At 37.5% G+C, this 22,542-nt stretch overlaps 1 protein-coding gene across 1 annotated transcript in view; it reads left to right on the top strand.

The window, feature by feature from the left end:
• Positions 1-22,542, top strand: part of esyt3 (extended synaptotagmin-like protein 3) — a 142,247-nt gene that overhangs the window by 68,030 nt on the left and 51,675 nt on the right. The window contains exons 5-10 of the mRNA XM_039757289.1: positions 4,897-4,966; positions 14,854-14,943; positions 15,698-15,753; positions 15,922-16,042; positions 17,421-17,597; positions 17,732-17,814. Of these exons, the coding sequence (XP_039613223.1) occupies positions 4,897-4,966; positions 14,854-14,943; positions 15,698-15,753; positions 15,922-16,042; positions 17,421-17,597; positions 17,732-17,814 (597 nt within the window). The remainder of the gene's footprint in view (positions 1-4,896; positions 4,967-14,853; positions 14,944-15,697; positions 15,754-15,921; positions 16,043-17,420; positions 17,598-17,731; positions 17,815-22,542) is intronic.

Below are 22,542 nucleotides of genomic sequence, written 5' to 3' on the forward strand. Positions count from 1 at the left end.
TCTTTTCTAATCCTTTCCGTTGAATCTTTCTCAAACAGGCTGCCTGCCATAACCCTAAGTTACTATCTCTAGAAAGCTGAGCAAATGTGGTTTCAGAGAGACTTATCCATTACAGAAATATAGATTCTATTAATAAATGAAAAGTTGAGCAAAGAAAAAAAAAACTTGTCAGCGTAAAGAATGATGGATATCTTTTTTTGTACCTTTTGATAATTGCAAGCTGTTACTTTCTACTGACTTCTTCATCTACTTTTGTTTGTCATGTATACATGCTATTAAAAGGTGGTATGTTACTGTGACCTTACACAATCGAGGTTGTTTTACTGTTTTGCTTACAGTAAAAACTCATTAGAATCAAAGCTGAGTCAATACTGTTGTTTATTAAGTATTTCATGCATAACGTGAATGGATAGTGTACACAGGAGCACAACAATCAGAGTTGGAGCCAACAGTACCCCGGGAATGTTCTGATAAATAGTTGCTTTTTCTCCCCTGTGATACTGAGAATGGAAATAAAATATTATAGAAGGAAGTGCATTTAGTTAGTTAATTATAGTGTCAGTTTACATTGGCAAATTAAAAATAAGCTTGTAGAACAGCATGAGATCACACCAGAAAACTCTGTTCTGTTAAGGTGACAGGAAGATGGCCTTTTGTAGAACCATGGTGTCAGGCTTTGGGATTTTGCTGAGTGCAAACATAAAACTTTTAAAAGCATGGTGGATATTTGATAACTTTTTATAAATGTGTAATTCAAGTTCATCCAATTTGGTACAAATACATTTGTTTAGAAATTGTATGCAAATGTAAATATTTGCTTTTTGCTCTCCTGCTCCCTTCTGCTTGTTGGCTGCTATTGAGAAGATAGTAAGTCTGTCATTTTATATGCTAAGTGCTCCTTTGCTCGTGCTTGCTGAAAATTTCCAGGGTAAGCAGGCTAACCAAAAATAGAAATTATATATATATATATATACTGTAGATATAGATATATATATACTGTAGATATAGATATAGACCTCTTCTTTCTACACATTTTGATGTGCTGTAGAATTGCCTTTTCCCTATCAATCTACATTCAGTAAGTAATGATGGCAAAGTGATATCATTTTTCACTTTCTGAATTTACTGTAAATTTATATAATATGGGGAGAGAATGTGAGTAAAGTCATAATCTTAGTGACATTACTGAATTAGGAATTATTCTAACCTTTGGCTATAGTTCCATTTTCAAACTATTTCATTGTGTAAGAACAGATCAGAGTTTCCCACACTAGTCCTGAGACCTTATTATGTATACCTTGTTTTGTAATCACACTTCAGTTTGTTACACCCTTCAGCTTGACTTCTAATGCAGATTCACTCTCAACTTCCTGTTTTCTTTTTCCAAAGACATTTAGCAAGGATGTCTGTAACACACATAGATGAAGTATGTATTTATTTTCTTGAACTTGCTTTGTAATATTAAACCACTCTGAACACAAATTGTACAGACACAATGTTACATCACTACTTTAAGGTGTTTCCTTTTTATTTATCTTGAACTGCAAGCTTGCAGAGTTCAGAAATAAGTAGCATGTAGAGGCAGGCACCAAAAGTGGAGGGCTGATATCTTTTATTAGACTTGACGTTTGGTGATGAGTAATTAGAAAAATCCCAAAAGAGACTCTCCTCTTTATGACACAACATGATTTTCACCATTAAATTGCATGGTACACTTTTATATAGTCAACTAACTTACATTTGCTAATCAGCCTAATAAGCCTAAGTTTATTATTATTATATAATTATATATAATAATTATAAATACATGCAAGAATGTCAAAGTTGACTTCTAGTCACTTCTAACAAAAGATAAACAAAGCTGCATTGAGAAGATAAAAGGATGAACATAAAATACCTTTCCCTAATGTAATAAATGATTAGACATAACCCTAAACATATTAAGAGAACAGTGAGTTTGAGGATGTTAGCACAAAGCCAGCATGTGTAAAATGTTGCCACTACTGTATGGCCTTCACCCCAAACAGTGCCATTGTCATAATGTGATCGACCCCTCTTAACCATCATTTCCGAAGTTTACTGGGAGAGGAGATTTATTTAATAGAGATATTCCAGCTTTGCTTTACTCCGTTTCATCATTCCACTTAATACAACTTTGCAGAGTGCCATTCTGGCCTCAGTAGGCTGAGAAATCCTTTGGGGAATTTTATTTTGCAGGCACACCAAGCACCTGCTGCTCCAGGGGGTTTAACAGACAAAGTGAGAACACTCATGGCTCTGCCCTGAAAGGGGGGAAGCCCTGCTTGTTACATAATAACACAACGCTTAAGCATGTTTAATTATCTTTTAGTTCATAGTATGTAACAAAGTATTTGGTTCCATACAAATATGTGTTGCATCATAAATGTATGAAAAAGTCTTATCTTACGAAACTGGAAAGATTTTTTTCATTTGCACATTTTTGAACATTGGAATTAACTTTGGCATCAAGGGAGTTACCTACGTTTTTCAAGGTTTTCAAACTGGAAGGTAAAAACATGGAGATTAAAGTGGTCATATTCCTTAGTAAACCTGAAGAACCAGTCTGTCACGAAGGCGTGCAGACATGTAATGTCCTGCATATCATTTTGTAAAGCAAGTAAATTTGACTGCTGAGGTGGAACTAGGAAATGGCCTTAAGGATATCATTGTCTCCCAGTCCCAAGTCTCACTCCGTGTCATTCTGAGTGTAGCTAACCTCCTACCCAGGTTATCTGTAAGGATATCATTTGTCTTCTATTAAAATGTCTTAAGTTTTACTCTCTGTCTTTCTGGCTTCTACCAAGTATTGAACAGACAATACAGTAAAACTATAAAAAGAATAGAAGTGTGTATTAGTCAGACTTGTTTTACAGGTCGCATGCATATATTACAATACTTTAGGTCAACATTTGTTATCTCTGCATATTTGACAGAATGGGGGGACACTAGAGCAAACCCCTATATCCAGAAAGACAATGTTATAGATCTATACAAGGTTGGAAGGATAATTTTAGTCAGTCAGTCATTTTCCAACCTGCTATATCCTAACACAGGGTCACGGGGGGTCTGCTGGAGCCAATCCCAGCCAGCATAGGGCGTAAGGCAGGAACAAACCCCGGGCAGGGAGCACACACACACACACCAAGCACAATTTAGGATCACCAATGCACCTAACCTGCATGTCTTTGGACTGTGGAAGGAAACCGTAGCACCCGGAGGAAACCCACGCAGACACGGGGAGAACATGTAAACTCCACGCAGGGAGGACCCAGAAAGCAAACCCAGGTCTTTTTATTACAAAGCAGCAGCTCTACCGACTGCGCCACCGTGCCGCCCCGGAAGGATAGTATATTATCCAAAAATATGAATACAAGGAATGGTAAAAATGGAAGGAGCAACTGAACAATATAGAAGACAAAATAACAAAGACCATATCCTTTTTGGATAGGCATAAACACAGTCTATATAGTGTGCTTCTTCCCACCTCTTTCTCCTTTGGCCTCCTCTTCCTCCTCACAAGGTGAGCTTTTGCCTCTGCTCCTCCCCCAACTCTGAGTCCATCTGAATAAAGCGAAGTGCCACATCCTGAAGCAATTCTGGTGCCATAGAAGCCATCCAGGAACCATCTCCAGACCAGCTTTCTTTCCATTGTGGTCAAGCAAAGACTACACTTCCATTGAGTTTCTGTGGAAGGTTCAGAGACAATGGTATTGCTATGGCTGCCTGTTTCGACTTTGATGATTCCTTTTCTTTAATAATGGATACCTGGCTAAGAACAAACTGATGATATGTTTCCTGTCATGCTTATTAAATAGCTATCCTGCTTACTATTACAGTGCTAAAATTAATAAGCTATACAGGTGCCTATGCAGTTGAAATATTTGTCTGAATATGCAGGAGCTACGGGACTTTTCAAAGTTCACATATGTGTGTATTCAAAGAAACAATTAAGGACAAGGTGTTTAAGAGTTTGTAGTGACTATGAAGAAGCAGAACTAGTTACAAATGACATGACACAAATTCATCAAGTGTGTATTTTTTTCCATTGATACTGCTAACCAGGCCCTGGTTATTAAAATGCAGATGTAGCAATATTGAAACATCCATCCATTTTGTAACCCACTTATTCTGTACAGATTTTGAATTGTTTTCACAGACGTCTTGAGAAGAAAAGTGAGTTAGTGATGATTTATATTGGGCAGGTACTTTCTTTTAATGTACTAGGTCATGGCAGATTGACCGCTTATGTGGTATGTACTCCTTGCAGTACTGATTGTGTGGCAAGCTGTCAAATCCTACACTTTATGTTCAGCTGGAATCTCCTTCAAGAGAACTCCTGTTCTTGGTGTGTCCAATTTGCCCACCAGGAATCCTCCAGTGCAACTTTACAATCGTCGTAATGTGTACACTAAAGTTCAGGAATCGGGAACACTGTTTTATTCATCAATGTAACCTTCCATCACTTAGGCTCGATTTTGTCTAAATGTATCACATTATGTTTAAACATTGTTTGATTTTTATTAACAGAATGTGATTATTGTTTTATATTATCAAATGTACAGACCTGCAGAAATGCTAGAAGAACTTTTTAAAACTTTTTCTGCAATGGTTCAGTGTTACGTTAAATATATATGCAGTAGCATTTATTTTGTGGTATGTAACACTCTAGTTTGTATTTTTCAGACTGTCTATGTGTATCGTGGGCTTGCAGGTCTTTTTACTTTTCCTGTTTGATTCTTCAACAATCCCATTAGACTTACAGTACATTCAATTTGCCATATGCAGTTCAGTGTTGTATTTCAAAGGAGTATTCATACAAAATACTCATTCCTTGGTGTGTTCGAACTAAAATGGAGCATTCTTTCTGTTTTTTAGTTATATTGGAGATTGTGAAATCAATGTTGAAGTGAAAAAGCTGTGTAAAGCCGGGGTAAAAGGAGTTCAGGTATGGTATGCTTTGTAAATGGATGTTTTTGTGAGTGCTGCATTTTTTCGTATGTGCCTTAAATACAGAATGTTTCAAAATGACTTTCAAGCCCCTTAGAAAGTTAGACAGTATCACATTTTCCTGTGACACCTCCAATAATGGCATTACATCATTGAGCGCAGGTACCTTTGGGAAGGGCTTCCACAGCTATTATACTCCCAGTGGTAAGAAGAGGAAAATCAGATCAAGGCTGTGTTTGTTAATCATGATTTAGCAATCTTTTACAAGTATAAATGTCGAATACCATCTTAAAGAAATTGTAAGCATAAAATGTGCCTGAATTATGTTTCAGAAGCATACACAGAACAGTTTTTTGATTTTGTGAGGGATTATGGATTAGCCAGAATTGATTTGTCTTTTTCTTAATTAGAAACTGCTTTATGCTCTCTAATTACTACGATATGCTTTGAGACTAATAATCTACCAAACATTGCTGAGGCTGATTTAAACCTTAAACCTGGAAAGCATTTCCTGGAATTATTATATTATTACTGTAACTGTAAGATATATTAAGTTCAGCAATAGGCAAATAATGAAGCTAATTGGCCAGACAAATAATGTATTTATCAGGCATGTAAATACAAAAATTAAAAATCAACTTGGTTAACTTGTACTTTGTTACAGAGTTTTATAGAAATTCAGACGTACAGTGGAACCTCGGTTCACGACCATAATTCATTCCAAAACTCTGGTCGTAACCCGATTTGGTCGTGAACCGAAGTAATTTCCCCCATAGGATTGCATGTAAATACAATTAATCCATTCCAGACCGTACGAACTGTATGTAAATATATTTTTTTAAATATTTTTAAGCACAAATATAGTTAATTACACCACAGAATGCACAGTGTAATAGTAAAATAAATGTTAAAACATTGAATAACACTGCAAGAGTTCACGCTATAGCGCTATGAACTGCTCGCTAAAAACACTTTTTAAGGACAGGGAAAAAAATGAACATTTGAAAAACCTGTAATATAATAAACCACCAAGAAAAGTAACATTGCAACAATGCACTCTACGAACTGATCGCTGTAAACAGAACTGAAAACAAAAACAAGCCCAGTGCTTTCTTTAACTGCCTTCTCTACCTTATGCGTCCAGCGCTCTCTCTCTCGCGTGTGCCTGTGTGTGTGCCTGCGTGTGTGTGTCTCACTCTCTCTCTCTCTCGTGTGTGTGTGTGTGTGTCTCGCTCTCTCTCGCTTCACAGGGAATGCACAGGGAGAGGCTGAACATGTGTGGAAATCATCTGCCGGTACAAACCGAAAGGGAAACTGGCTTGTTCATATTCCGAGTGTGTGGTTGTGAACAGATGCAAAAGTTTGGCGAACTTTTTGGTCGTAACCCGATTTGTACGTGTTCCGAGACGTTCGTGAACCGAGGTTCCACTGTATATTCAGTTTCTGGTTTTACTGTTTCAATTGCTGTTGGAGGGGCTCCTTTTTCCTAGATCCATGTGATTTTCAAGAAAACCTATTGCATAGTTTTAAATTTATAACATCAATATGCTTTGTATTCTTTTTATTACAAATTAGAACCAGTGTTTAGTATGAATTGTAGTGAGAAGTTAAGCATTTTGCCTAAAGAAGGGGCCTGAGTTGCCTCGAAAGATTGCATACTGTAATCTTTTTAGTTAGCCAATAAATTGTGTCATTTTGCTTAACTTCTCACTGCATCCATAATGGCTAACACAGTACAACACCCTAGTATGAATCAGAACATTAGAACACTCTAGACGAGACCAGGCCATTCAGCCCAACAAAGCTCGCCAGTCCAATCCACTTATTTCTTCCAAGAAAACATCAAGTCGAGTTTTGAAAGTTCCTAACGTCTTACTGTCTACCACACTCCTTGGTAGCTTATTCCAAGTGTCTATTGTTCTTTATGTAAAGAAAAACTCCGTAATGTTTGTGCAAAATTTACCCTTAACAAGTTTCCAGCTGTGTCCACGTGTTCTTGATGAACTCATTTTAAAATAACAGTCTCGATCCACTGTACTAATTCCCTTCATAATTTAAACACTTCAATTACAGTATGTCACCTCTTAATCTTCTTTTGCTTAAACTTTTAAAGGTTTGGCTCTTTTAATTTTTCCTCATAATTCAAGCCCTGTAGCCCTGGAATCAGCCTAGTCGCTCTTCTCTCGACCTTTTCTAGCACTGCCATGCCCTTTTTGTAGCCTGGTGACTAAAACTGCACACAGTACTCAAGATGAGGCCTCACCAGTGCGTTATAAAGCTTGATGTAGAGATGTTAGTGAGTATTTAACTTCGAAACATTTAAATTTAGATTATAAAAAAAAATAAATAAGTGAAAGCACTAAATGTAAGCACAGATCACTCATTTAGAAATTCAGGCATAAATTAAATGGCTTCTTGAGAAGTCTAGATTTTTTGTGCAATCAGATCCATTTATCTTTTATGGAACAGCAGGTACAAGGGAAGTACAAACACTGGATGGGGCACAGTCACGCATACACTCAACTTGGTTTCCATTTAACTGAAGATGCATGTCTTTGGGGTGTAGAAGGAACACCAGAGAACCTTCAGAAAAAACGCACACAGATGCATGGCAAATACACATACTGCACAGGCTCCTGGAACTATGAGACAGTAGCACAGATCACAGAGCCACTGTAGCTCCCAGTTTCTTCACTCGAACCTCCACATCACTCCTTTTCTCTGCAAATGATAATTCAATTTTTAAAACCCAAAAATTCTGAGAGATTGTGATGCCATAAAATAAAAATATGTACCCATTTTCTGTTTTTGATGTTTACACATTATTTGTGGAAGCATTCAGGCTGCCAGTTTTTCAAAGCACAAAAATGACAGTACATTTAGGATTATATTACATTGTACTACACCTCAGTCTCTCTATGTACTGAAAAATAAAATGATGTTTTAGAACATATTCATCTACATTTGATATTTACAATGCTTACAATCATCTAGTAAAGAAGGCTATGTGCCCATTCTACTTTTACTTCTTCTCTTAGTCTTGGCTAATCACAGTGTTACCAACAGTGACAGCAATGCCAGTAGCATCTCTTGCGGTGGAATTGTAACCTAGATATCTTTACTTTAAGTTGTATATCTGTGTCTGGTTGGTGTTATGAAATGAGAATCATCCATCAGCAAATGGTTATTTTAAATATTAGTTCTTCTGTGAGACATTTCTTAAGACCAAATGAATGTATATTTTAAAAGGCTTTATCCAGCACAGAATACCATTTCATTGCAGGGCACCTACTCCGATGCTCATTCATAAAGATACATTTGAAAATTGGCAATTAATTTAACATGCATGGCTTTGGGATGTGAGAGGAAAGGCAGAGTGTGCAGCACATACGTAACTCTAAACAGACGTGAGGAGAGCATGAAATGTGATGGCGACTTGGACCAAAACTCTGGAGTTTTAAAGCAACAGTGCTAACAACCGTTCATCAGACATGTCACAATCAGATTATTACAATGATTAAAAAAGATTAACATGAAAAGACATCTTTTGGGCATGTCTTTCTAGTTTTAATGAATTTATCACTAGTTTCTTTGCATCAATTATTTTTTAATTTTATTTTTAAAAAATTAAAAATTTCACCAACTTCTTGCAGTAAAAAGGTTATACCACAAACCTATCTTTGCAGTAGGAGAAATGCTGCAGGGTGCGGCAGAAATAACCCCACATTTCAAAGGGGGATTGAAAAAAAATGGTACGAGGTATCACCAAAAACTTTTTATTTCCCAAATGTAGATATAAAAAAGTTTTTTACTATAAGTTTTAAACATTATATCATCCAAATGGTGGCCTTGATGGCTGATACACATTTGGAGCTATTCTTGGAAGTTTTCCATCACTCTCACTAGCATGTCGGGTGAAATTCCTTCAATTTCTTCTTGAATGGCCTCCTTTAGTTGGTCCGAGGACCGAGCACTTTGTTTGAAAACCTCGGCCTTGATTTACCCCCACAGAAAAAAGTCACAGGGACTTAAATCAGGCGAGCACGGTGGCCATGGAACTGCCTCGCGTAAGGAGACCACTCGACCTGGGAACATCTGCAAAATTACGTGCTGTATGGGCCGTAGCTCCATCCTGTTGGAACCAGAAGTCCTCTAGGTTGTGTTCTTCCCCATAATCATCAATTTTCGGGTGCAGAAAATTCTCCAACATGTCACAGTATCGATTGGAATTCACAGTAACTGTGACTCCACCGTCTTCAAAAAAGTAAGGCCCAAATGACGCCTATAGATGACACAGATTCGCCATTTTTGAAAAAAGCCTCCACTACAAAGCCTCAATGCTCACCCGACCACAGCATGATGACGACTGACAACTTTATTATGTACCGTACCCAACGGAATGGACCGCAGACCTCTACCTGCTTTGGGAACCCCACAGTGATTTTTCAAAATGTGGGAGTTATTTCTGCTGCTGTAGTAGGGGACATGAGCACATGCTCACAAATTGTAACTGCTTTAGATAGGCTGAGGTAATGGCTAATTTTTTCACCAGTCATGTTACATTAGAACTCGGTTATCCATTATTTAGCCATATATAGTGTATATTGACATATATCATATAAGTAGCCAAAGGTTTAAGAAAAAAAAACTTAATTAATCCCCAGCCCTCTAACGCTGACTGATGTGGAGGTCTGTACTGTAAGCTTTCAACCTGCAGAAATATAGAACTCTGACTGTGAACCACTTAGTGGTCTTTGTATATTTAACTATTGCATAGCAGGGATAAAATCAACGTTACCCCATTTGAAGGAACTACAGTGCCACAGATAGATCAATAGTAGACATTTGAATCTGTTTGGTTTCCTTGACACTTGCACTTGTGACTTTTCGTCTTTCAAAAATTAGGTGATTAGGTTGGTAACTTCATGGCACAGTAGCAACACCAGGCCAAGGTCTCTTTCCACTGGTCTTATAATTATCTGTTTATTATGAGGGGTAAGTGGGAGTTGAGTTTCACTTGTAAACCACATAACTCCCCACTCATCTTCCCAAGGTTAAGAAGTGTTGCTTTTAAATAGGCTTGGGTGTCCCCTGTGGCTGCAGGGCTTTTATTCCAAACAGTTTCAGAATCAATGAGTCATTCTTTCCTGTAAATGATAAGATATAAATATTCTCAAACCTGCATTGTTTTATCATCTGACTTAGGTTTCTTCTTGTATTCAGCATTTAGAAAGGGACAACAGAGTAAGGTTGATAAAGTTTAGAAAAGATATGCATTTTAAAATAGTTCTATATAATTGTAAACTTTTGTTTCTAGTTTTCTTGCTTTTTATTTAGTTTTGTGGAGTTTGTTTCCCTAATTTTATGCGAATACTGATAATAACTAGGGCAGCAGACAAAGGTTGAATGCTAAAGGTGAGTCTACATCCCTCTGTGTGTCCATTAATAAGCAATGGTTTAAATAACTAGAACAGAAACCGTGTCAGCAAAAACTTTAACAAAAAGTAAAGACAACGAATGAATCCCCATGTAACACACACACAAACTACTGTACATTCCTGAAATTATGAGCTGTGTGCTTATTTCGGATTGGAATACAAATGAAAACAGAAGTTGTTTGGAATAAAAACCTGTAGTTGTGGTGGTCCCCAGGACTGAACTTGAAAATAGTTGTTGTGGACTATAGCTAAATCTTGGTGTTCTGGGTATCTGAAACATTTTTACATATTTTTATTGCACAGATGTGCTCTTACTTTAGAAGAGCCAGTGAGGTGGGCATGCTATTGAATGTGGAGCAGATGTCAGTGTTATTTTTGCAAGATGCTTTATAAGTTGTTTGGCACTACTGTAAGTCTAGGTGTGATATAAATGGCTTGCTAAGACAGCAATTCACTGCTGCATGGGAGAAGTACAGGAAGAAGATAAAATGCAATAATTACATAGCTAACTAAGCAGAAAATGCAAATGTTACAAATGCATGTGTAGTGAAGCTAAAATAAAGAAAGTTCCTTTTCTGTTATGACCAGTTTATCTTCCAACTATAACAGTATATATCAGTATACAGGTTATATATCACAGTCAGAACACTAGAAAGAAGGAAGGGAGTCTTCCGTTAGCTCAACTGGCTAATACAGACGTACTCCGCATGCTGAATCCACTGCATGAGTTCTTACAGGAGCTCCAAGTGGGGACACACAACTGAGATTGGTGCTACTTGAGTTAATTTGTTGTCTATGGCAGTATTTTTTAAATTAAAATAATTACTGTCTTTAGTGTGAAAACCTTTGCTTTTATAATCTAATACCAGACAAAAGGAATTTTGAAACACTGCCAACTGAGACCCTTGATAATGCTTAAAGCTTTGGGGGTGCAGCGTTTATTTTTTTAATGGAGTTGAGGTATTATTTTAAAGTGCAATCCACCGCACCATCAGTTTTCTTTTCAGACTATGTCTCATTAGATGACTTTTCCAGCAGTTTTCAGTTGTAACCTTCGTTTACATAATCTTAACCAGTCAGAAGCAGTTGGTAGTGCATACCTGTGAAACCAATCTTTTAATGTGACATACCCAGCAACTGAGATTAACTAGTCAGTGACTGGCCAAGATAAAAAACAAACAGCTTAGATTTTCTCATTAGTTGGAAGGGTGGGATTGTACGCAGAAGAAATGACAACCAATGAATTGTCATCCAAAAGTACAATGCATAGATGTAGCAACATGGAATAAGGAACTTGCATGTTTTAATCTCATCAAAAGAATAACAGAATTGAAAAAATAGAATTTAATGGGTAGATCGTCTGTTGCTGAACAAATGTGACATACCCCATAACATAAATTTGTGTAAAGGGACATCAGCTTTAGGTTAGTTGAGATAATTATGAATGTTGGGGCACTATTGCAAAAGGCTAGCCTTACAATGATGTCAAAAAGGTGCTACCAAATCCTCTCCTTTTATATAGTGACTTGGTGGCGTAATCACTCAAGAATTACCAATACTGTATTTACATTAGCTGACATCAAACAACTGATAATTTCCAGTGGTCTTATTACTTGTTAGTGAAGCTTCTTTTAGCCAATTACTCTTGACTTAAAAGGTCTCAAGCACTTATGTCATGTCTTGTTACAAACACACACAAACTGGTTAATTTATCTGAGCTTAAAGCTTATACAATCTTAACAGCTACAGCAATATATTAGTATTTGCTTATATATCATTTATCACTATCTTTGTCTGCCTATCTGCATACATCCTAATATCCAGTTCCTCTTGAAAAGCACTTATCCTCTGATCTCTCTTGGTGACCAAACCTTCTGTCCAAAAAGGCACTTGCCTGTTAAACTCCTGTTTTGAATGCAAACAATTCAGCATAATGCTAGCCTTTCCTCATAAGCTGTACAGTCCTGTTTGCACAATTTATTCACTTAAAAGCTACATCTTATCTAAATAATCCTATATTGCTATATTGACACATCACACAAATTCAATATTACGAGTGTTGTTTATGATCTGTAAAAAGGACCCTTTTTTTTTATCCTAATACATTACATCTGAAAATGGCTTGCAGCATAGACCCTGCTGAGTGGTATAGGTTTTGTACTTTGAATATTTATATTACACTTTTCTATCATAGCAGAAAAGTAAATTCACCATAAGGCATAAGATATATATTAATTATAATAAAAAATCTTGGAAGACACTTTGACATCCCACAAGAGGCACTTTGATTTCCTGTGAGACAAAAGGATAGCTGCTGTGCAGGCTTTTAAATGATCGTCGTGCAGCATTACAAACAGAACACGCACCTCGGCAGCAAGAGCAGAAAGCCAGCAGCTGATCCGTCTGCATCTCCTTAGCATGCATTCAGCCCCCACCCTTCACAACGCGAGCGGCAGAGACGTGAAGTGGCTGGAGCGTAGCACACCCCTTTTGGGGAAGGGGGTGGACAAGTGAAGTGAGCATGGGGCAAAGCCCCCAGTATAATATATAAAATCTTAAGCCTAAAAGTGCTATGATTTTATGTAGCGGCAGCAGCAGCTGATCGAGCAAAGAGGAGGTAAAAAAAACTGTATTTGTTTCCCATTGTATCACTGTTTAAGAGGGGGTTTTGGAGGAGCAACCACGTCTCCTTGGGGTGCATTCAGCCTTCACAATACGAGCGACAGAGACGTGACGTGGCTGGCGCATAACACAGGCTAGGGGGGTTGGTGAGCGAAGCGAGCAGGGGGTGAACCCACTAGTTTTAATATAACTGTACTGCTGGGATTTGAAGGCAATGCAATTTGAGGATAGGACCAGAAGATGAACATGGAAAAGCAATGTCAATAAACTGGCAGAAATCTAATGTAACAAAGCCCAAAATGTTAACCAAGAATCAAAGTCAGAAATAACAAGCAAGGTTCTTTCTACCTGGATGACAAAGAAGCTATCAGCTATTACAAGAATTTTTGTTACAATCCAAAATCTTAAAAAGAACGAGTAGAGCCCCACCATCTCAAATACCCTCCAGGTGAAAAAATCATGGCACACCACTTCACAGTGTTACTTGGGAGCAACAGGAGTGCGTTGGCGAAAACAACATGGCCCCAGTTGCCAACATTGAAGCAGCTGTAAAAAAAAGAAAATGGCAGTGCAAAAATAAACATAACCATAAAAAAATCATAGCCAGCAATGATGAACACATAGCAAAAAGGAACAAAATTAATCACCCTGAACAGAACCTAGGAATCATTACACCGATTGCTTTAAAAAGTAATGGCAGTAAACAGTATCCAATTACAAAAAAAGAAATCTTCCGTGTATGGCATGTACAATGCATGTAAGGTAAACTTAAAACATGTAATGTACTATACAAGTAAAGGACCTGCAGAATAGTCAGTAACATTAATTTGGAAGTGCAATCCAACTAGTAGTGCAGGTACTTAAATTAATGGGGTCTTGTTCACAAGATCACTTGCTAGGGCAGTTTGTTGCTGGGATGTATGGGGTCTCAGATGATGGAAAGTACTTACTTTAGGCATCTTTCATTGTAATTGTACTTGCGGATAGAAGCTTCTCTCCAGTGAGGAACCTGGCTACTGTAACCACTTGCTGAAGGCCCTATCAGTCTCTCACAGTTCAGTTACCATAACAGACTATTGTGCTGCTAGTCAGCATGCCCCCCAGTGTACATCTTTAGAAATTATCAGGAATCCGAGGAAACCAACTAACTGTTCTCTGAGAATTATAGTGCTGTTGAGACTTCTAAACAAGATTGATGATGCTGATTGAATATGAGAGGTCATCACAGAAGTGGGCCTCTAAGGGCTTAAAGTTGCACATTCTACAGCTTGACCCTCTCCAAAGTTTACAATCTACTCTGTTGTTCTGCTGACATTGAGGAACAGATTGTTGTTATTGCACCATTCATTAAAATGTGTTACTTCCTGCTGTAGTTTTGTCTTGTAATTGTTAGTACTCAAACCTACTACTCTTTTGTTGCCAGCTAACTTGATGATAAGTTTTGTGTTGTGCTTGGCAACAAAGTTATGTGTGCATAAAGAGCAATAGAATGAGCACCCGATCCTGGGGTGCCCTGCATTCAATGGTATACTGTTAGATTATTCTTTAAGGTATTTTTAAGTATTTTTAAAGCTTTTTTAGGAATAGGTGCTGTGTCGGGGAGGTAAGAATAGACTTAAACACGCAGAAAGTGTACCCGCGCATTTTGTGCATCTTCGGGGGCACACCAACCTCCTCTAACCCTGCCAGCTTTAGTATGGTATCCTTAGAATGTTAAACCCTTGTGTATTAAAAGCTTTTATTTGAGATTATTCATGCTTAAATGAATTAATAAAAAAATCAAACAAACATGACTTTTAAAAAAAGGTGTTATTCTTTCTTTTAGCTTCATGGAACTTTGCGTGTCATTCTGGAACCTCTAGTAGGCCAAGTGCCCTTTGTGGGTGGGATAACAATTTTTTTTATTCGAAGACCGGTAAGTGTATCTTCAATTCATTTGGATGATATTTTTTATAGCAAGGAAAAACTGGAAGAGATTTTTTTTTCAGTTTCTACATGTAAAGCATCATGTTACCAAGCTACCTTGTACAAGGACGTTTCTCTCAGATTCCTTTCTAGCGTTAAAAATAAACCTTTGTTTCTAATTTTAGTGTGGAAAAATGGAGAAAAAAAGGGTAACATACCATAAAAGTAAGAGTAAAAATGACATACTGCATATTTTCCACATTTTTTATTTCCCATACACAGACTCTAGCTACTGTATATTTACTGTATATAGGCAAAGCATTGTGACAGGGTCAAAATTTTGACAAATTTATACCATTCGGATACCCCATAAGTTGATTTGAGTTGTTTTGGAGTCTCTGGTCAGACGATAACATTGAAACAAGTCACTCATACAGTTCTCCAGTTTCATTCCACATAGTCACAGGTTCATGTAGGGGAAGTCATGTGCATGTTAGGTTTTTACATTTTTTTAATTATTTAGAATGCTTAACCATTTATTTTTATTACTTGTAAAAATGGTTTTGTGTTTAATAACATTATATTTTTCAAAAATGTATAGAAGTTATATTTATGTACCAGATCATATACAGTGCTTAGTAAATTCTATTTATTTTTTTAGTTGATGATTATTAGTATTATGCAAGTAGCATATGTAAGTTAACACAATAATGTTTAATCTGAAAACCGTTAAAAGATTGTAATGGTCTGCCTTTTGATTTTAGCTTCTCGAAATTAACTGGACTGGACTTACAAACTTGTTGGATGTCCCAGGATTCAGGTATATCCGTTTGTGAAATATTTATTATTTTTACTACCTTAACATTAAAATATAATTTACTGACAAAGTTTTGCTAGAGGCTTAGATTCATATGGAATATCATATTTACAAACTTTAAAAATTGATGCACTTGGGCCTAAAATGTTTACTATTTCACACTCTTTTTAGTGACATGTCAGACGCTAAGATTTTGGAACTTGTTTCCTCCTATTTGGTGTTACCTAAACGGCTCTGCATTCCTTTGATTGACAAAATACAAGTGGCACAGTTGAAATTTCCACTCCCTCATGTAAGTATTTAGTCCAGACTTAGTCTGAATTCACATTTATTGAACTCTTATCACTATAGTCCTATCAGTCATGCTAGGTATTTGCATATTTAAAAAAATGGGATGCCACAGTGGTTTCTTCACAACCAGCATCCTGGATTTGAATCCCTTGCACAGTTACTGTCTCTGTACAGTTTGTATGTTCTTCCATGTCTGTGTACTTTTCCCGAGAAATTCAGATTTTCCTTTTACATCTCCGAGACACTTGGTGATTCTAAATGAGTTCCACATAGGTGTGTGTGTTGATTGGCCCTAAGATAGACTGGTGTTCAGTTCTGGACTGGTTTCTGTAACCCTTAACTGGAGTAACAAGGTTTTTATTTTGTGAGAATCCCAGAATAAACCATTCTGATCAAAACATTTATTTGTTTGATATTTATAAAGGGGACCAGAGGTGTATTTCAGTTATTGAGCAATATCACATCTCAGAGTATTTGGTAAAGCCTCTATCAGAGTTCTGTTATTGAGACATAGTCAGATAATTACTCCTCAGAGGTATGAGGAGCAATGCAGTAGAACAGTGGAGCCACTCTTTGCTCTTGTTGTTATATGCAAGACACAGTAGAGGTTTACAGATTATCAAGTTTTGGGAACTGAGGGTTACATCTCTTGTGTTTCTATATAATGATGAGGCTATCAAGACTGTGATATGCATTGAACTGGTATACTGGTAAATCTAATGTAGCTGGGATGACCTACAAATCTCTGGCTGTGATCACCACATGTAAAGACAGTCTGGTTATATAAAGACTCAAGGACTTTAAGGTCTTATTCACAAGTCAGTGTAATGTTGGTCAAGAGACCAACCATCAAATAAATGTAAGCAGTATTTGGAAATGTATGACAGTGTGGTACTAAAGCTGATAATCTTTCCATTTACTACTCATTGTATATTTTCATTCTCACATTTTGCACAAACTCTGGGTAATCACTAAATAAAGGCAATCATGAATACAAGTGGCCGAATGATTTTTCTATACAGGATTATTGTACTTAATCTTGTTCAGAGGACGTCTACTGAGAGATGCCGATTTTCTGGATTGATTGTAGTAAAGCTTGGGTGTGTGGTGACAATGCCTTTTGGCCATGGCCACCTGGAATGATACCAAGCACTGTAGGGATTCAGTTTCTTGGCTCACTTAACTTGGATATGGCTTTGAAGGAATAGGTGGGCTGTTGTGTTCAGCATAGTATGGGACCATGGCTACACTCACAAGGCCAAGTAGATGGAGGTTGACTTGAAAATATTCATAGCATTTTGGACAAATAAATACAATGGTACACAACACAACAGTTTTTATGTTGGCAAAGTGGTATGTTCTGTTGTGTTTTTTTTTAGGGTGTGGTTCGGGTACATTTAGAAGCAGCCAAGGATCTTGTACGGAAGGATACCTACTTGATGGGCATGGTTAAAGGAAAATCAGACCCATATGCAATACTGAGAATTGGGACACAAACGTACCGAAGCAGGACAATCAAAGAAGAACTGAACCCCAGCTGGAAAGAAGTTTATGAAGTAAGTGAAATAAAATGGCATTAGGCGCATTTTTCAAGATTTTCTCATATTTGCTGAGTTAGTTGACAATCAGTGTCTTGCCCTAAAGTTATCTGATTTTTTTTGTCTGAAATAATCATATATTTCTGTATTAGTTTGTAGTTCATGAAGCTCCAGGTCAGGATTTAGATGTGGAATTATTTGATGAAGACCCTGATAAAGATGATTTCCTTGGCAGGTGAGGCGAGCTTTTTGTTAATTTAATCCAGTAGACATTGATAAGAAAAGAGAGTCCTGTCTATAAACACTTCATTCAATAAAGAAGTATAAACAGTAGTACTGTATACTGTTATGCCCTTCCATAATTTTAGGAAGAAATGGTTGATTGCATTTTTAGTCACAATGTCTTTAGCTATAAATTTCTCTCTATATATAATCTTCATTTGGATCTTGATCTTTGTTTGTCTGCGAATGAATTAGAAGAAGAAGCACTAGATGGCAGTAGAGAGACAGCTAAAACATAGGAATTGCATTAAGAATCTCCTCCAGGCTTATACTACTGAAGACTGTAGTACTCCAGTCACACCTCAAAACGCAGGCATTCAAACTAAACAAATTGTGCTTTAAATTAACTAAAGAGATCTTCATTTAGATCTTGATCTTTGTTTGTCCGCGAATTCCATGAATGCGTAGACCACCTTCCAGTTTAGTTGTTGTTACTCACGGATGTCAACAATGTGTCAGGAATAACGAAAGGAGTGGTGGACAGTGTTACGCTGGTTAGCTCCTGAGGCCTGGTTAGAGAATGAGATTGCCGAAGATAAAAGGTACGTGCCTACGTAACATATGAGTGAAAGAAAGACAGTAGGAAAAATGAATGACAACGTAACAGCACGTTCCGGAAATTATTATTGCTACGTTGTAGCCGGCGAGTACTGCGCGTCTCACAGTTGTACCGTGTCTTGCTCACATGTCAGTGAAGTGATCTCTATTTATGCTTTAAAGAGCCTGGATACCTATGTGTCCCCCTTTTATAACCATTGCAACCTGCGAGATTGGAGAAAGGTTGAGAAGAGATCGTGAGAGGAAACGACAGCGTGGTGAAAACGAGATGGACTGTGAACGGACACATGCTCCTACACCACCACATAATTACGATTCGGACAGTGATTCTGAGTAGGCCGTTCCTATCGAAGCAATGTCCAAGGGTTTTCTTTTGTAATTTTGTTTCCCTTATAAAAATCATAATGCTGTGCGACGAAGGGCCCAGTTCACGACTGGCAGCCGCGTTTAAACAGGGAGCCCTTCACAGACAACTTTAACACGCGCAACGTAGTTGGGCACACATGGCTAGTATTGTATAAACTAGGTATACTTTTAATGAGTAAATTTCATTGTTTTCTTTTACTTCTTCCAGTATTAGCACATAACATTATTAACCAAAACTGTTTTATATTTGACTGATTTCTCCAATATATGGGTTGCTGATATCATGATAGGGAATACATTTTATTCACCATGAAATTTTTAAAAATAATACATAGGCCTGCATTTTAATATAGATTTACAAGAAGTTGTTTTGGGCGGCATGGTGGCGCAGTGGTAGTGCTGCTGCCTCACAGTTAGGAGACCTGGGTTCGCTTCCCGGGTCCTCACTGCGTGGAGTTTGCATGTTCTCCCCATGTCTGCGTGGAGTTTGCATGTTCTCCCAATGTCTGCATGGGTTTCCTTCGGGTACTCCGGTTTCCTCCCACAGTCCAAAGACATGCAGGTTAGGTGGATTGGCGATTCTAAATTGTCCCTGGTGTGTGCTTAGTGTGTGGGTGTGAATGTGTGTGTCCTGCGGTGGGTTGGCACCCTGCCCGGGATTGGTTCCTACCTTGCGCCCTGTGTTGGCTGAGATTGGCCCCAGCAGACCCTCGTGACCTTGTGTTAGAAAATGGATGGATGGATGGAATAAGTTGTTTTATCTTCATTAATAAACATGTTTCTCTTACTAGTGTGTTGTAGTCTGTTCTCATTCAGGTCCTTTTAAACACAATGCTTTATAATAGTTAACCTCCATTATAGTATTACTCACCCAGGAACTGGCTTGCCTGTATGCTGATATTAGTGTTCTTTGTACATTGCACTTGCTTCATTGAATTCATCAGCAGGAATCGTGGAGCCTCCTTACTGTATTTTATGTAACTTATTATTGCCATACCTGCTGCCCTCATTGGTATTTCCAATTGACAGAATGGGTTTGCTTATTATAGCTTTTTTATGTCAAGATCCATTTCTGATCATATCATTTTATATTGCTCACATTGCTGAATCTTATCAGCTTGCAAATGCACTTGCCTTATTTTGTTTCAGTAAACACAGTATGTAAAGAAACATATTTCAAATGATGATGCTTTTTAATTTATTTGAATACAAATAAACCTCTCCATGTCCCAGAATGTTTGTAACAGGTCAGATGTGTGTAGCAGATTATACATTTACCAGTAAAGGCATACTGCACGATAACGACTGACGTGAGCATTCCTAGTTTTCATCCTCTTTTCTCTGTACAGTTAGCATTCGTTTGCTCAGAGGTTGATGTGCTTGCTGCTTCCTGAGCAGCTCTTCTTTTCTCCACCCTAGAGGCCTGCTTCTTCTTTTCTTTTGTTGGCATCTTTTTGCGTTAAAACTGATTAAGTTCGTTTTTGTGTTGCAATTACTTAGTACGTTTTTTTTAATTTTTCACTTAAGCTGGCACTTAAGTCTTGCCATCTGCCTCAAGAATGATTAGCGAAGGTGGAAATGAATGAGAACAGCGCCCATACGCATGCGCCGCATGGCCACCCTGCTGCATGCTGCCGAGAGTTGATTCTACAATTAACTAAAATAAAAATAAAAAGAGTAATAAAAATCTCACCCTGCAAGTGGATAGTAGACATCACGTAGTATATGTGTACCAAATTTCAAGTCAATAGGTGAAATGGTTTGCAAGCAACAGGTGATTTAAAACCCTGGACAGACAAAACGAACAGCCATGGTAGCGTATTATATAAGAAGATATGGGTGAACATATATAACTGCATAAATCTAATTCAGGAATATTTCACTGCTAGCTGTTGGATATCATTACTCACAAATTATCCTGGAACAGGATGATAAATGAAAGTTATAGAATATTTAGTTTCTTGGTTCTGTGGTTCTAAAGGATAAGTTTGGTGTTTGGCATTTGATTTGGTAACATGGAAATGCAGTTTTACAATATACATGCAATCTCAAGATGTGGATCATTGCTCGAGAACATTATAGGTCTGAACATAGATGTATTCTGAAGTTGTAAGGCCCACATTTGCCCTTTGCCCCATAGAATCTATTATAAACCACAGGAAAAGGCACAGTATTTTTGAAATGCTTCACGTAAGAACACAATTTGCCATGGGAGGTACAATGTACTGTGTGCAATGATTGTGGAGAAAAAAACATTGACTTGGAAAATACCAAACTTGCTTTCTAAAGGGCAATGTGGATTTATCAAAAAATTGTTTTTAGTTAAAATTCCTTTCAGTATTAGCAGGACTTGCATTGTTGTGTTGTGGTTCTGTGGTAAGCCATAGGTTGCTGCACCCACTTAATCTGATAATTGGAGTGGATCCCAGGAGCATTGAGCCCAAGGTAAAATCCAATCCTGGAAGCGATGTCATTCCAACTGATGGGACACTTACTGACAAACTTCCCTTCACTCATGCAAAGCCAGATTAAAGTAGTCAGTTAAAGTAATCTGCATGTCTTTGTGAGAAGACAACTGTAGAAAGCCCTACACAGACTCAGATGTGCAAACCTCACACAGATAGTGACCAGGCCAGGGCTTGACTTTTGTCTTGTGGAGCTGTAGGACAGCCACACTAAGCATTGTGGAGACATTCAGCCTCATGTTTTCTTCAATCTTAATCTGAAAGGACTGAAATTTGGCAGAAAAATAATACCGTTAATTGTATTAGGAATTTTTCATATTAGGCAGTAATCATATGACATGTTTTAGGAATTTACTTGAAATCTTTATATGTTATGAAATGATTTTTGTAATCATACAATACATATTTCTCTTGTCAAGATGAGAAAATGCAATGCTGTCTATCCCTAGAAGAGTAGTTGTGCCACTTCCTAAGAAACTGCATCAGCTTTTATCAGTTATGTGTTTATCATTGCCTATAAAGTTTACTATGTCTGACCAGTACACACACTGATTTTTTCAAAGTACATTTTTATGTATTTTTCATGTATTATTAATCATAACAAATATTCTGAGATTTTTGTGCAGAGAAATTTCAGGTAAGGTAGTTATACTCTCTAGTCATGGCACCAGAGAGTGATGACATGTTACCTGTTGATTAGATGAAGTTGTATCTATAAAGTTTTATTTGTCCCTAAAGGAAAATATAGTATTTTACAGCAGTTCATAAAATTAAATATATAAATACACTTGCACACTATGGTCTGAACACACACCAGAATGACTAAAAACAAAGAAAACGTCTGACTTGGCAGTCCCGCTCCCAGTGAGGCATTGTGCGAGCATATTGCTTCTAGTATGAAGGAGTCCTAGTAGCGATTCTTGACACACTTCTGCTGAATAATTTGTTGGCTGAAAGTATTCAATGTCAGGGTGTCAGAGAGAGGATTTGCGGCATAATGGCATGGCATAATGGTTTGTTTTAATTCTTTCCTTGGGTACTACCTACAGGGGGTCCAGACTGCTTGATTATTGATTCATTGAGCCTCTTTTGACATGATGTTACTGGACTAGCACATCACTGCATAGAAAATCACACTGGCCTTCACAGAGTTGTAGAAGATGTGAAGGATGTCACTAACCACGTTATAGGAATGCAGTCTCCTAAGAACAAAAGTCTGCTCTGCCCTTTTTTTTTATATAGTTCTTCTGTGTTATGAGACCAATCCAGCCTGTCATTTATGTTGACCTCCA

The sequence above is a fragment of the Polypterus senegalus genome, chromosome 6, assembly GCF_016835505.1.
Source record: "Polypterus senegalus isolate Bchr_013 chromosome 6, ASM1683550v1, whole genome shotgun sequence".
Taxonomy (NCBI): Eukaryota; Metazoa; Chordata; class Cladistia; order Polypteriformes; family Polypteridae; genus Polypterus; species Polypterus senegalus.